The 12,634-nt window shown below is 42.1% G+C and overlaps 1 protein-coding gene across 4 annotated transcripts in view; it reads right to left on the bottom strand.

Moving 5' to 3' along the window:
* Positions 1–514: 514 nt before the first annotated feature.
* The window catches only part of LOC142379120 (uncharacterized), a 31,181-nt gene continuing 19,061 nt past the window's right edge, over positions 515–12,634 (bottom strand). For all 4 annotated transcript variants that reach the window (XM_075464252.1, XM_075464253.1, XM_075464254.1 and 1 more), the window contains 5 exons: positions 7,502–7,580; positions 7,278–7,388; positions 1,964–2,020; positions 876–1,046; positions 515–732 (listed from right to left, as the gene is read on the bottom strand). In XM_075464252.1, coding sequence (XP_075320367.1) covers positions 625–732; positions 876–1,046; positions 1,964–2,020; positions 7,278–7,388; positions 7,502–7,580 — 526 coding nt within the window. In that variant the 3' untranslated portion in view covers positions 515–624. The remainder of the gene's footprint in view (positions 733–875; positions 1,047–1,963; positions 2,021–7,277; positions 7,389–7,501; positions 7,581–12,634) is intronic.

Genomic DNA, 12,634 nt, shown 5'->3' with positions numbered 1-12,634 from the left:
CTCAGTGAGTCTGCAGGATCACAGCTCAGTGAGCCTGCAGGATCACAACTCAGTGAGCCTGCAGGATCACAGCTCCTGCAGGATCACAGCTCAGTGAGTCTGCAGGATCACAGCTCAGTGAGCCTGCAGGATGAGCTGTCTGCAGGATCACAGCTCAGTGAGCCTGCAGGATGAGCTGTCTGCAGATCACAGCTCAGTGAGTCTGCAGGATCACACCTCAGTGAGCCTGCAGGGTCACACCTCAGTGAGCCTGCACTGCTGCCACAGGACTGATGGACAGCTTACTGCCTGAATAAGCAGCTTAACAGGTGTTCTTATCAGCATCAGTAAGTGAACATAATTATAACTCACTATGGGACTATTTCAGAATTTATTTTCTGTTGGTATTCTTCATGATGTGAGGACACATTTGTCCTAGAAATCTCCAGCTCATATGAATATCAGTCATTACAGTCATGGCATCTGCTAAAAGCAAAATCTGCAGGAATTCTATCTTTACAAAGGTTTGCATGGATACAGAGGTTATGCATTATATATGTGTGTGTGTGTGTGTGTGTGTGTGTGTGTGTGTGTGTGTGTGTGTGTGTGTGTGTGTGTGTGTGTGTGCGTGTGTGTGTGTGTGCATTAGTCTGTTTTAAGTGTTTTGATGGCAGAGACTGACAGGAGGCAGTGCATGATCACAGCTCCAATGTCATAGAGCAGCAGCAGCAGAACGATACTCCAGTAATAAGCCTGCAACAGACAAGAGAACACACACTGTGGTGATCACACTGTGGGCCACATTACTCATTATTTACTTATGCTGACAGGGAGAAGTGTACACACATTTTTTTTATTAGGACAGGAAAGGGAAGAAGACATTTTATGACACTGACCGTCAGATTCTCCAGGGGACAGGAGTAATTTGAACGGTGGTAGTAGAAATCCTCTGGAGGAGACGGACACAGCACTTCATTGTGTTGGGTGCTGAGAGCGTAGCAGTACAGGCAGAGGGCGAGCAGCGCCCCCAGCAGACCGAGCAGGTTACTGCAGGCACAACCACAGAGCTGTGGACAGTCCACATCCACAGGTCACACACTCTTCTGATTCAGAAACATCTCATGTCTCAGTGGTCTGCTGTTCTCATGCTTTACCCTGACTACAGTTACAGCCCGTGATATTTTCAGATTGTACAGTGGCTTGCAAAATGATTCATTTTCCCATTTCTTTGCGCCAGAACCTGTCATTTAAATGGATTTTATTTGTTGGGGATTTTATGTGAAGAAAATCTTCAAAATAGTATATAAGTTCTATAAAAAAAAAAAAAAGAAGAAAAAACGTAAATTGGTGTGCACATATGTATTCATCCAATTTGCTATGAAGCCTCTATATAATATATTGTGCTGCCAATTACATTCAGAAGTCAAAGTAAAGTAAGGTATTTAGTATATACCATATGCAGAGCTGTTCTGAAAGGCCCCACAGTCTGCAACAGCACTAATCAAGAGGCACCATGAAGACCGCAGAGCTCTCCAAACAGCTCGGGGACAAAGTCCAATTCAGGGTTGGGTTGTAAAAAACAAAAATATCAGAAACTATGAAAATGCCACAGAGCTCCATTTAATCCATCATCACAACATGGAAAGAATTTGGTACAACGAGAAACCTGCCCAGAGAGGACTGTCCCCCCAAAAGTCACAGACCGGGTAAAGAGGGCATTAATCAGGGAGGCAGCCAGAGTTATTACAAATTAGTTATATTTTCAATTGCAATGAAAAAAATAATAATAATCCAAGGTGGGGTGCATACCATTGCGGGCCACTGTAACTATGACTCTTTTCATTTACATGGAATTATGTCTGACCTTCAGAAAAAGACATTCAACGCTGAAAAGTCTTTCACACTACATGTTTGCTGTTCAGAAAATAATGACCTGATGGGTCCACTTTGTTTCAGCTCTCACAGATTCACTTTTCTAACTCACCAGCAGACTGTTTGGATTCCTCTCATTGGCCATTGTAAAGGATCCTCCTGCAATAATCTGCAACAAATAAAAATCATTTAACAATAACAACAAGTTATCATTGTCATTTACTTGGCATATCAGTGGTAAAAAAAATGAGCCTTTCCATCCTATTAACATGGATTTTCTAACCGTATGGATCATGGTAACTCTGTAGACATTCAGGAAAATAAGGAGGCATGATACATAATGCAAAAAGCATCTATCAGAGCTGCCTTGAATTACTTACAAAAATGTGCAGACACTATCAATCAGCTGAAAGTCTGATTTAAATCTGACTGAAAGTCCCATATGGAATTCTGATTCCCAAATGAAAAGAGAACCTCAATAGTTTTCATCATGCTCCTCAAACATATCCTGCCTTGCTCCTTCCTTAATTCTTTATTTAGACTAAAATCAACATTCAGCCATGTAAGCTAAACTGTCTTCCTTAACATCAGATGTGATCAAGATCACTACTGACAAATCTATGAGAAGATTCCGGCTAATACCATTTCCCTCAAACCAGACAGTGCTGTACATAGTCTTCTCTGCCAGTTTTTGTAGTCTCAGATCACACAGCGTAATGCGAAAGAAAGCCTACTGTCATAAAGCCAGTCAGCTAGCAATGCAAATCAACCAGTCAGAGCAGCAGAGAGAAAGCATCAGTCCAGTAAACCATCCCAAAAAGTCCAAAAATCAAAGGTTCAGAACACAATCACAAACAGCAATCAAAATCTAGACTGAATGAAATACAAACTGCTTGAAACATAAAACACCAAGGAGTGAAAACACTGAGGTGAGTGATGATTACCTGAAAACAGCTGTGAGCTAATTAATGAAACACAAATCAAGTGTGAAGCAAACACAAAAAGCACAACTCGCTGAAATGTGTAAGAAGAGCATCTGCTTCCCGTCACCACTGAGGGGCGCTCTATTACAAAAAGCTTCCGCTGGCTGATGAAGAGACAGAGCAACACACACAACTCTCCACATTTCACTTCTCTTATTGGTGTGTTTGGGCTCTGTTTTACCCACACACAGTGTCATGTGTATGAAACCAGCAATCGGACTCCGTAGTTTTCTCTGGACCCCTGCCAAATCTGACCAGTGATGACATGTTTAGCCGCATGTCGTCCTTCAATCGCTGGTTGTCTAGATGGTGTCCAGCAAACAACGTGGGCTACATAGATAATTGGCAATCTTTCTGGAGAAAACCTGGTCTGATGAGGAGAGACGGCATCCATCCCACTTTGGAAGGAGCAGCTCTCATTTCTAGAAATATGGATGAATTTATTTGCCACCCTAAAACATGACAACCCAGGGCTCAGAGCAGGATGCAGAGTTGTAGTCTTACACACTTCTCTGCAGCTTCCCACCTGCTGCTACCCACCCAATCGATTAACACAAAAGGAGCAAATCCTCTTGTGCAAAAAGAAATTATTAAAACAAAAACTTTAACTGAACAAAAACATCAAACTATTAAATGTGGTTTGCTGAATATCAGATCTCTCCCTTCGAAGTCTCTGTAAGTGAATGAGTTGATTTGTGATCATCATATTGATATATTTTGTCTTACAGAATCCTGGCTGCAGCAGGAGGATCATGTTAGCATCATGTTAGCATTAATGAAGCAACTCCCTCTGACTGTTTAAATGTTCACGTTCCTGGAACCACAGGCAGAGGAGGAGGAGTGGCAGCTATCTTCAGATCAGGGTTACTAATCAGTCCCAGACCCAAGATTAGTTTGAGCTCTTTTGAATCTCTGATTCTCAGTTTTTCTCTCGCAAAGTGGAAATCCCAGAAACCTCTTGTGTTTGTTGTTGTGTATCGTCCACCTGGCCCTTATTCTGAGTTTCTGTCTGAATTCTCAGTTTTTATTCCAGTTAGTGCCGCCACATAAGATGTGTCGTGGTGAAGGAGGACCCAGATGCAGATAATTAAAAAATAAAACCTGATTTATTTAAACAATCCAAACAAAAGCGCAGCTGAGCCGGAATACAAAAAAACCCAAAAACAAACATGGACAGAGATTACTGTGACAAGGCATCAATGACACTGACGTAGCATGAGGGACAGTGAGGATCTGGCAATGTGCATGAGAAAACCTGGCAACTAAATACTGAGGAGGGTGATTGGTGATAGAGTGAAAGTTCCCAATGATCTCCTCTTAGCCTCTGATAGCGGACTTGTGTCTGTGCTTGTCCTGTTGGATCTCAGTGCTGCATTTGATACGGTCGATCACAGTATCTTATTACACAGACTTGAACATGTTATTGGGATTAAAGGAACTGCATTAGGCTGGTTTAAGTCATATTTATCTGACAGATTTCAGTTTGTTCTTGTAAATGAAGAATCTTCCTCACACACCAGAGTAAGTCATGGAGTTCCTCAGGGTTCTGTGCTTGGACCGATTATTTTCACTTTATACATGCTTCCATTAGGTAATATCACAGTTGTTATCTTCGGACCTGAGCACTTCAGGGAGAAATTGTCTCGCTACATGGTTCATTTAGATGGTATTTCCTTGGCTTCTAGTTCTACAGTGAGGAACCTTGGAGTTTTTTGACCAGAATTTATCATTTGACCAGGAGAAACTCATCCATGCATTCATCTCCAGCAGACTCCATTACTGTAATGCTCTTTTAACTGGACTTCCCAAAAAGAGCATTAAACATCTGCAGCTCATCCAGAACGCTGCTGCTGGAGTTTTAACCCGGACTAAGAGATCTGAACACATCACAGCAGCTTTAAAATCTTTACTCTGGCTTCCAGTCAGTCACAGAATAGATTTTAAAAGCCTGCTGATGGTTTACAAATCCCAGAACGGTTTAGGCCCAAAATACATCTGTGATATGTTCAGAGAATATAAAGCCAGCAGAGCTCTTAGATCCAAGGACTCAGGTCAGCTGGTCCAGTCCAGAGTCCAGACTAAACATGGAGAAGCAGCATTTAGCTGTTATGCTGCAAACAAGTGGAACAAACTGCCAGTGGAGATTAAACTCTCACCAAATGGAGACATTTTTAAATCCAGGTTAAAAACATTTCTTTTCTCATGTGTCTATGCATGAAATCTGCACGATATCTTTTGACTGTTGCTTGTTTTTAAATTCATTTAAATGATTTTATTTGTTTCTCTTTATATTCTTTTATGTATTTTAATGCTTCTTCCACTCCCTGCTGCAATGCTTTTATTTTATGTAAAGCACTTTGAACTGTTTGTACATGAAATGTGCTATATAAATAAATTTGATTTGATTTGATTTGATTTAATTTGACTCGCATATAAAACAGGTTTCTAGGACTGCCTTCTTTCATCTTCGTAATATTGTTAAAATCAGGAACATCTTGTCTCAGAGTGATGCAGAAAAACTAGTCCATGCATTTGTTCCTTCAGGATTGGACTACTGTAATTCTTTATTATTGGGCTGTCCCACATATTCTCTGAAAAGCCTCCAGCTGATCCAAAATGCTGCAGCCAGAGTTCTGATGAGAACTAACAGCAGAGATCATATTTCTCCAGGTTTAGCTTCTCTTCATTGGCTCCCTGTTAAATTCAGAATAGAATTTAAGATTCTTCTCCTCACATATAAAGCTCTTAATGACCGAGCTCCATCATATCTTAAAGATCTCATTGTAAGATATTTTCCTAACAGAGCACTTCGTTCCCAAACTGCAGGTTTACTTGAGGTTCCCAGAGTTTCTAAAAGTAGAATGGGAGGCAGAGCCTTCAGTTATCAGGCCCCTCTCTGTAGAACCAGCTGCCAGTTTGGGAGGCAGAGCCTTCAGTTATCAGGCCCCTCTCTGTGGAACCAGCTGCCAGTTTGGCTTCAGGAAGCAGACACCCTCTCTACCTGAGAGGTCAGGTATGGCAGAACTGATCGAAGAAAGGTTTTCGTGCAATCTGTTGGTTTCCTTAGCTCGGGTACTTTTAAAGAATATATATTTTGTATGAATTTAACTAATTTGGAATTTATTGGATTATGATAACAGGGGTGTTTTTCGCATAGGGCCACATCAGCATTAAGTTTTCTCTCAAGGAGCAGGTTGTAAATGTAAGACTGTTAAATAACTCTGTATTTACTTATTATTAAAGTTCTAAGCAAATGCTCTGTTATAATGACATAAAAGATACCACATTATTATCGGGGGAGATTTTAATCTTGTACAAGACATTTGTTGTTGGCATTTCACACTATATAAATAAAACTAAATTGAATTGAATTGAATAGTGGCAGGAGTTTGCATGTTCTCCCCGTGTATGCTTGGGTTCTCTCCGGGTACTCCGGCTTCCTCCCACCGCCTAAAAACATGCCTGTTACGCTAACTGGTGACTCTAAATTGTCCTTAGGAGTGAGTGTGAGTGTGTGTGGTTGTTTGTCTCGTTTGTCTCTGTGTGGACCTGTGATGGACTGGTGACCTGTCCAGGGTGTACCCCGCCCTACCTTGCTCCAGCCCCCCCGCGACCCAAGATTAGATTAAGCGGGTATAGAAAATGGATGGATGGATGGATGGATGGATGGATGGATGGATGGATGGATGGATGAATAGTGGCATGAGAGCAGGCAGTCTGCTGGAGCTTGAGCTATTCCACTTTTGTCACCACAGACCCTTTTAAATATTTTTCTTCATAACTGTCACGCCCATGGACTTGTTTTTAGTTTCATGCTTTAGGTCACGTTTTTGAGTTTGAATCCATGTTTAGGTTTTCGGTTCATGTCTTAGTTTGTCCTGCACCCTGTTAATTAGTTCACTCACTGCACCTTTTTATTCCACTCCAGCTGCACCTTGTCCCCAATCACGCTCACTCCCTATTTAAGTTCTCAGTCCTTTTTGTTCCTGGTGAGATTCTTACCCTTACCCATGATACCCCTACCTGACCTGCCTGCCTGCCTGCCTGCCTGCCTGCCTGCCTGCCTGCCTGCCTGCCTGCCTGCCTGCCTGCCTGCCTGCCTGCCTGCCTGCCTGCCTGCCTGCCTGCCTTGCGTCCCATGTTCCACGTTTTTGCCAAGTTAAGTATTTATTTATTTATCTATCTATCCATGCCATGTTTAGTTCCTTATTTTGTCAGTTTGGTTTTTTGAATCCGGCCTTTTGTTGTTACTTTGTTTTTGGAAAATAAATCACCCTTTACCTTTGAAGTCCGCATCCGTGTCCTCCCTTCACCCTCAATCCCAAACCTGACAATAACTTACAAAAGTTTTCTCTCAGCTGTGCAAAGTAAAATAAAAAACGTTTTTTTTTAAAGTTGAATTTGCTGAAACTTGTGATAGAAACATTCTGATAAGGTACATACCAGAATTCCTAAGACCAGTGGCAGTATGAAGAATTTTGGCAGACTTTGTTCAGCATAAGCCAGCGAGGCTGACAGCAGTACCTGGAACAGTCCCAACAGGATGGTAACCACCTGCACAGAAACACAGATGCACCCACAGTCCCTTTATACTAATTCATGGGAGTTAACGGGTTAAATTCAGGTAAAGTTGACAGAATTCAGGCTGAGTGGTCCCCTGATCTTACCGCAGCACTTTCAGGATCAAACCAGGTGGAGAGACGATGTAACCTGGGCTCCACTGCTGCCCCCTCAGAAGCCATGTTCCTGCAAAACAGGAAACCAAAAGGAGATCCCATAGCATTCATTTGTGCACATTTTAGACAAAGACTGCAGCTCAAGGTAAACACAAAGACAGGTAAAATGAAAAACAGAGGCTGGGTTACACTGATAGGATACAAAATAGTACTGATGTGTTTTAGCAGCTGAGTTGGAATCAGCTTATTATTCATGGGTCAAATTTCAAGACAATAGATACCCAGCATCAGCTCAGTGTGTCAAATGATCTGCAGGAAGTCATGGACTGTATAGAAAGTTGGATGTTGTTGAAAGCTATTGAATGTGAAGCCAACATGAGCTGATTTGAATGAAACTTTATAAATCCCCAAAGGGAAAGGATATTGTTGCAGTATAAATGACATAACAATTACATTACTAAATAAAAAACAGTTGACAAACTGATGAATATGTTATTCTGACCAAAATTGTATGAAATGATACTGTGGCTAGGGATCGAATCACGTGTGACTGTAGTTTGCTGTTTCACATTCTGGAGATTTACTGATAGCTGTGATACACTGTAACTGCATACTTCCATGATGAAATTATGATGTTTTAGTGAAATTAAGAATGTTTAGAAAAGTAATGATTAGGGCGGTCTGTGGCGTAGTGGGTACAGCAGACGCCCCATTTACAGAGGCTACAGTCCTCACTGCAGCTGGCCCCGGTTCCAATCCCGCATCGGACGGCCCTTTGCTGCATGTTATTCCCCCTCTCTCTGCTTCCAGTCTCTCTTCACTGTCCTATATAATAAAGGCATAAAAAGCCCAAAAGAAAAGTAATGATGTAAGTCCAACTGATGAAGTCAGACATAATGTTATGGATTAGGTCATGGAAGCTCTTGTTTCTCTGCTCATATCCTCCCATGTGGTTCAAGCTCCAACAGGACCCAGAGGCAAAAAATAAAAACATCACTGTTTTGAACAAAAACGAAAATATTTCTATACTACCAGTCTTTATTGGAAAAGACTAAAATGATGTGTATTTGTATGACATTTTTTTCTATTTTCTGATATCTAATACAGTCAAACAGTGTTGTGACTTTGGGAAACCACACACTGGATGCTTTAGCAGGCAAAGATGATTTACTTCGCTGTCCACCAACTCTCAGGACACCACTTCCATCTGAGGGCAAAGTCTAAAAATATGACTGCAACCTTTCACACTTTTAACTTTTTCTAGTCTGGAAATTTCCTCCACAAACTTCTTTCTTTGGCAGAATCTTATTATGACCAGTTCAGCTTTATTCAGCTCCTCCAATGATAAACATCCATGTTCAAAGTGCCTCTTGAAAGTATTCATATTATCGCTCAGTGCTGATCTTTGATGTTTCATAGTTTTTTGTCGTCCCTCAGGACAACAGGACAAAAACCAAGCCTTATATCTTAAGATCCAGCGACAGACTTTCTCAGTCCAGTCCACGTGGAAAGATAATGAATCATACGATCCACATTCGTCTCTTCTCTGGTCTGTAAAACACTCACAGCAACAACCCCTTTGACCTCTGGATCGTTTGATAAAAGTCTATGAAAATCATCAGAATATTTAGGCCATTCACTCTCAGACTGAAGCAAAAAATGGGGCCCTGATAACCAAACAGCATTCTTAACAGCACCTTTAAACATCTGGAGGTTACATCAGCAGGATTATTTACCGTGTCAACATACCTCCATTGAGAGGGACGTGATGCTTTGAGAATGTCACAGACTTTCTGGCAACAAAGACTTTAAATCTGGAAGTTTCATTTCCTCTGAGAACAGAGGCACTATCAGTCCAAAACACTGAATCCTCAAGATTTAGATGCAGTTCTCTTCTCCACAAGATATCAATGCGACTTGCCATTGAGGCAGCAACAAGCTCCAATCGAGGAATAGTCACAGACTTCACAGCCACTCTCGCCTTTCCCAATATGAAGGCACTGTGTACTTGTGAATGTGCATTTCTCTACACCAGATAAGTTCCTATCCCATAGCCATCCTCACTTGCATCACAAAAATGACGCAACCATGCAGTGGTTACTTTCCAAAGTCCAATGGTTTGACACAGCTTGTGACACTAAAAATGATGAAGTTGTTCCAACCAAGTCATCCATTCCTTGGCAACAGATTCAGGAATGCTGTCATCTCAACCAAGGGCTCTCCTGCTGAGTTTCCCTTAAGATTTTCTTTGCAGATAACACAACAGGACTCAAGATTCCAACAGGATCATAGATGGAGCTTAAAGTTGAAAGAATTCCCCTTCTCGTGAGTGGTCTATTCTTAATGATGATCTTAAACTGAAAGCTGTCAGACTGAATACAACACTCAACACCAACCACTCTACCTGGAAATGATCCTTGTCCATATCCAACCTTTTTGTGTCTTTTGGTCTTATCAACATAGAAACAATGCAGAACAAACCAGGTGACTGGATAGTGCAGTGGAAAGATTGCTGCTCTTCATGTGGGTGACCGGAGTTTGAATCCTGACCTCACCCCCTGCATGAAAGTAAGGGTAGGGGTCCTTAGGCAAGACCCCCTTACGCTACATGCCTACCTGGGATATGACTGTAAGTCACTTTGGATAAAACCGTCTGCCAAATATTGCTTCCTGGCTGTACTGATCTTGACTGTCCTATGTATATTTCCAGATAATGCCACTGTCATTCTGAATTCTTTGAGATCTTCATTTAAATCCCTACCTGGCCACCAAAGAAACCTAAACAAATCTGCATCTTCAGCTGGCACTCTCACATTTTCAGCATGAGGCTTTTCAATAAGATCATTCATGAATGCGACACAATCTTTGTGCAAAGATGGGTTTTTCTGAAGCCATTTCTTCAGCTGTAAGGCACACTGCTCATTAATCTTTCTGTTATTTTGCATGCAAAGCTAATTTTCTCTCTTTGGCAAGCTAATTTGATAATGTCCATCCACTTGTTTTGCTGAGCTTTTGACCACTTGACATTCCCGGCAGTCCACCTTGTGTTGCTGCTGCCAAAGTTCATCCATATTCACAACTGATAGCCTATCGACTTTTAACTCTGGTTGCTCATCATCATCTGGGTTTCTACAGCCTCCTGCCAGTGGTCCATTCACACTCCAGTTGATCGTGCACAATCAACGCTGCTTATAACTTCCAATGGTTCTAAGGCCTGAGGAACATTTGTCCCTATTAACAAATCAATGCTGGCATCTATCTCTGGTAAATGAACACTTTTCAAATGAGGTCATGTCTGTAGATCCTGTTGTCTTGGGATATTGCCTTTATGGACAGGCATGTGCTGTTGTGTGTAAGTCTTGGGCAATCAGAAGAAGTTCTGTTCTTTCCAGCCAGTCACTTCTAAGCCTGATACAATATGGTTACGCACCACTTCCTCTTGCCCCATGGTTCTTCAGAGTATACAAGCTCTCCTCCCTTTAAGGCCATGTTTGTGCATTAAAGACTGATTTATGGTCGCCTATGGATAGCTCTCTCCTTGCGTGCGTCGGCCAAAATTCCTATCTATCTATTTCTACCTATCGAGGCGACGGAGACCGCAACGGTTGTGATTGGTCGGCTAACAACATCATTTCCAGAATCACTTTTCCGGTTTAGCTCCTTCCTCTCAGAACAACAACACCGCCATCTTTGAAAGAGTTTACTGTGTACCGGTCAACATTTGGTCAAAATTATTTGCATTTCAACATCAATAAGCTCCAACTCCAACAACAGTCTTTCTCTCTGGGTCGCCATCGTTCACTGTGAGGAGTGGAACGGAGCCGGAAGCTGAACCATCAACCACTTTCACGATAGACGTCGCCAGATTGGGTCGTCTAACGTAGCGCCGCCTACTGATCGGGAGGTGAACTGCCTTTCGTATCAGACAGCCTGATGGAGAACTTTCGAAAGGACGGAGAGCCTCTCCGTGACTACGGAGAAGCATACTGAGGCCTTAAGCCTTCTGTGCAAAATACTGCAGTAAATCCAAAAAGACATAAGTAGAAACAATCTTGTTACTTTTTCTTGCTTTAACTTGCAAAGGAACTGTAGGAAGATTGCAGTCATGATCTCCAGCCCCTGTTAGACCACTAGACACCAGAGTACTGTCAAATGTTATGTTTGATTTCTCCACTATTTGGCCTCCTTCCCTTTACTTGCATTTCAGGTTTTCTTTTCCACAGGGGATACAGCAGTTGCAATACTCGTTCCATTTAATCCAGAGTAACACTCAGTGGGGTTACATGGACGGATTAAGGGCTAAATTACAATAAGACTGAGTTATTAAGTTCATGTATACACCTTAATCTGACAAAAAATTGGGTCGAATCGAGTTACTCGCGGATTGAGACCCCGAGATAACTGGGTTGAAAGTCACACTAAACCTGCTTGTAGACGCTGAAGCACGTGGTGAATCAGACTTTGCGTTCTGTGTATGCTCCAGATGTTTTCCTGGGGTCGTGACCCGGAAGTCAAAGGAGATGATATTCCTGTTGTTGTTGCCGTCAGAAAGAAAGAAACAACGCGATGGAGAATGCTCCGTTGGGCATCGAGTTTGTGCAACAAGCAGCTCATCACAGACCAAATGTAGAGGGACGTAGCTTCATCTGGCTCTGCGTTCTCCATCTTTCTCCAATGCCTGAGTTTGTTGTTGTTGTTGGTGGTGAAGAGGTAAACAGGAAGTGGCTCTATTAGCAATAGTTGGAAATAGTTGAGGCCCATTGTTCAAACAGGTGAGACCTCGGCATGGAGGTACCTCATTTTGATCATGTTTTACACTGTAAAGTAAATATTAAGTGGCTATTTCACTGTGCAGTTATTTTATCCCCAACATAATGCTGTTTTCACACACATAAATGTCTTCTCATCTAGATCATGTTCTGTTAAATAATTAAGCCTATTTAAACCAACACAGACTTCTACTCAGCCAACAGAAAGAAGGCAGATGCCCGTAAAACGGGTGGTGCCCAGCACCGCCACCTCTGACGGAGGCAGAGGAGCTGGCCCTAAGCAGAATATTGGAGGGCAGTGGCTGAGGGAGTCCCTGGAGGGAGTCCACCCCCAACACACAAGTGCCTTTATAAA

Source organism: Odontesthes bonariensis, chromosome 4, assembly GCF_027942865.1.
Source record: "Odontesthes bonariensis isolate fOdoBon6 chromosome 4, fOdoBon6.hap1, whole genome shotgun sequence".
NCBI classification, from domain to species: domain Eukaryota; kingdom Metazoa; phylum Chordata; class Actinopteri; order Atheriniformes; family Atherinopsidae; genus Odontesthes; species Odontesthes bonariensis.
The sequence above is the reverse complement of the archived record's forward strand: the minus strand, read 5'-3'. Positions and strand labels throughout refer to the sequence as shown.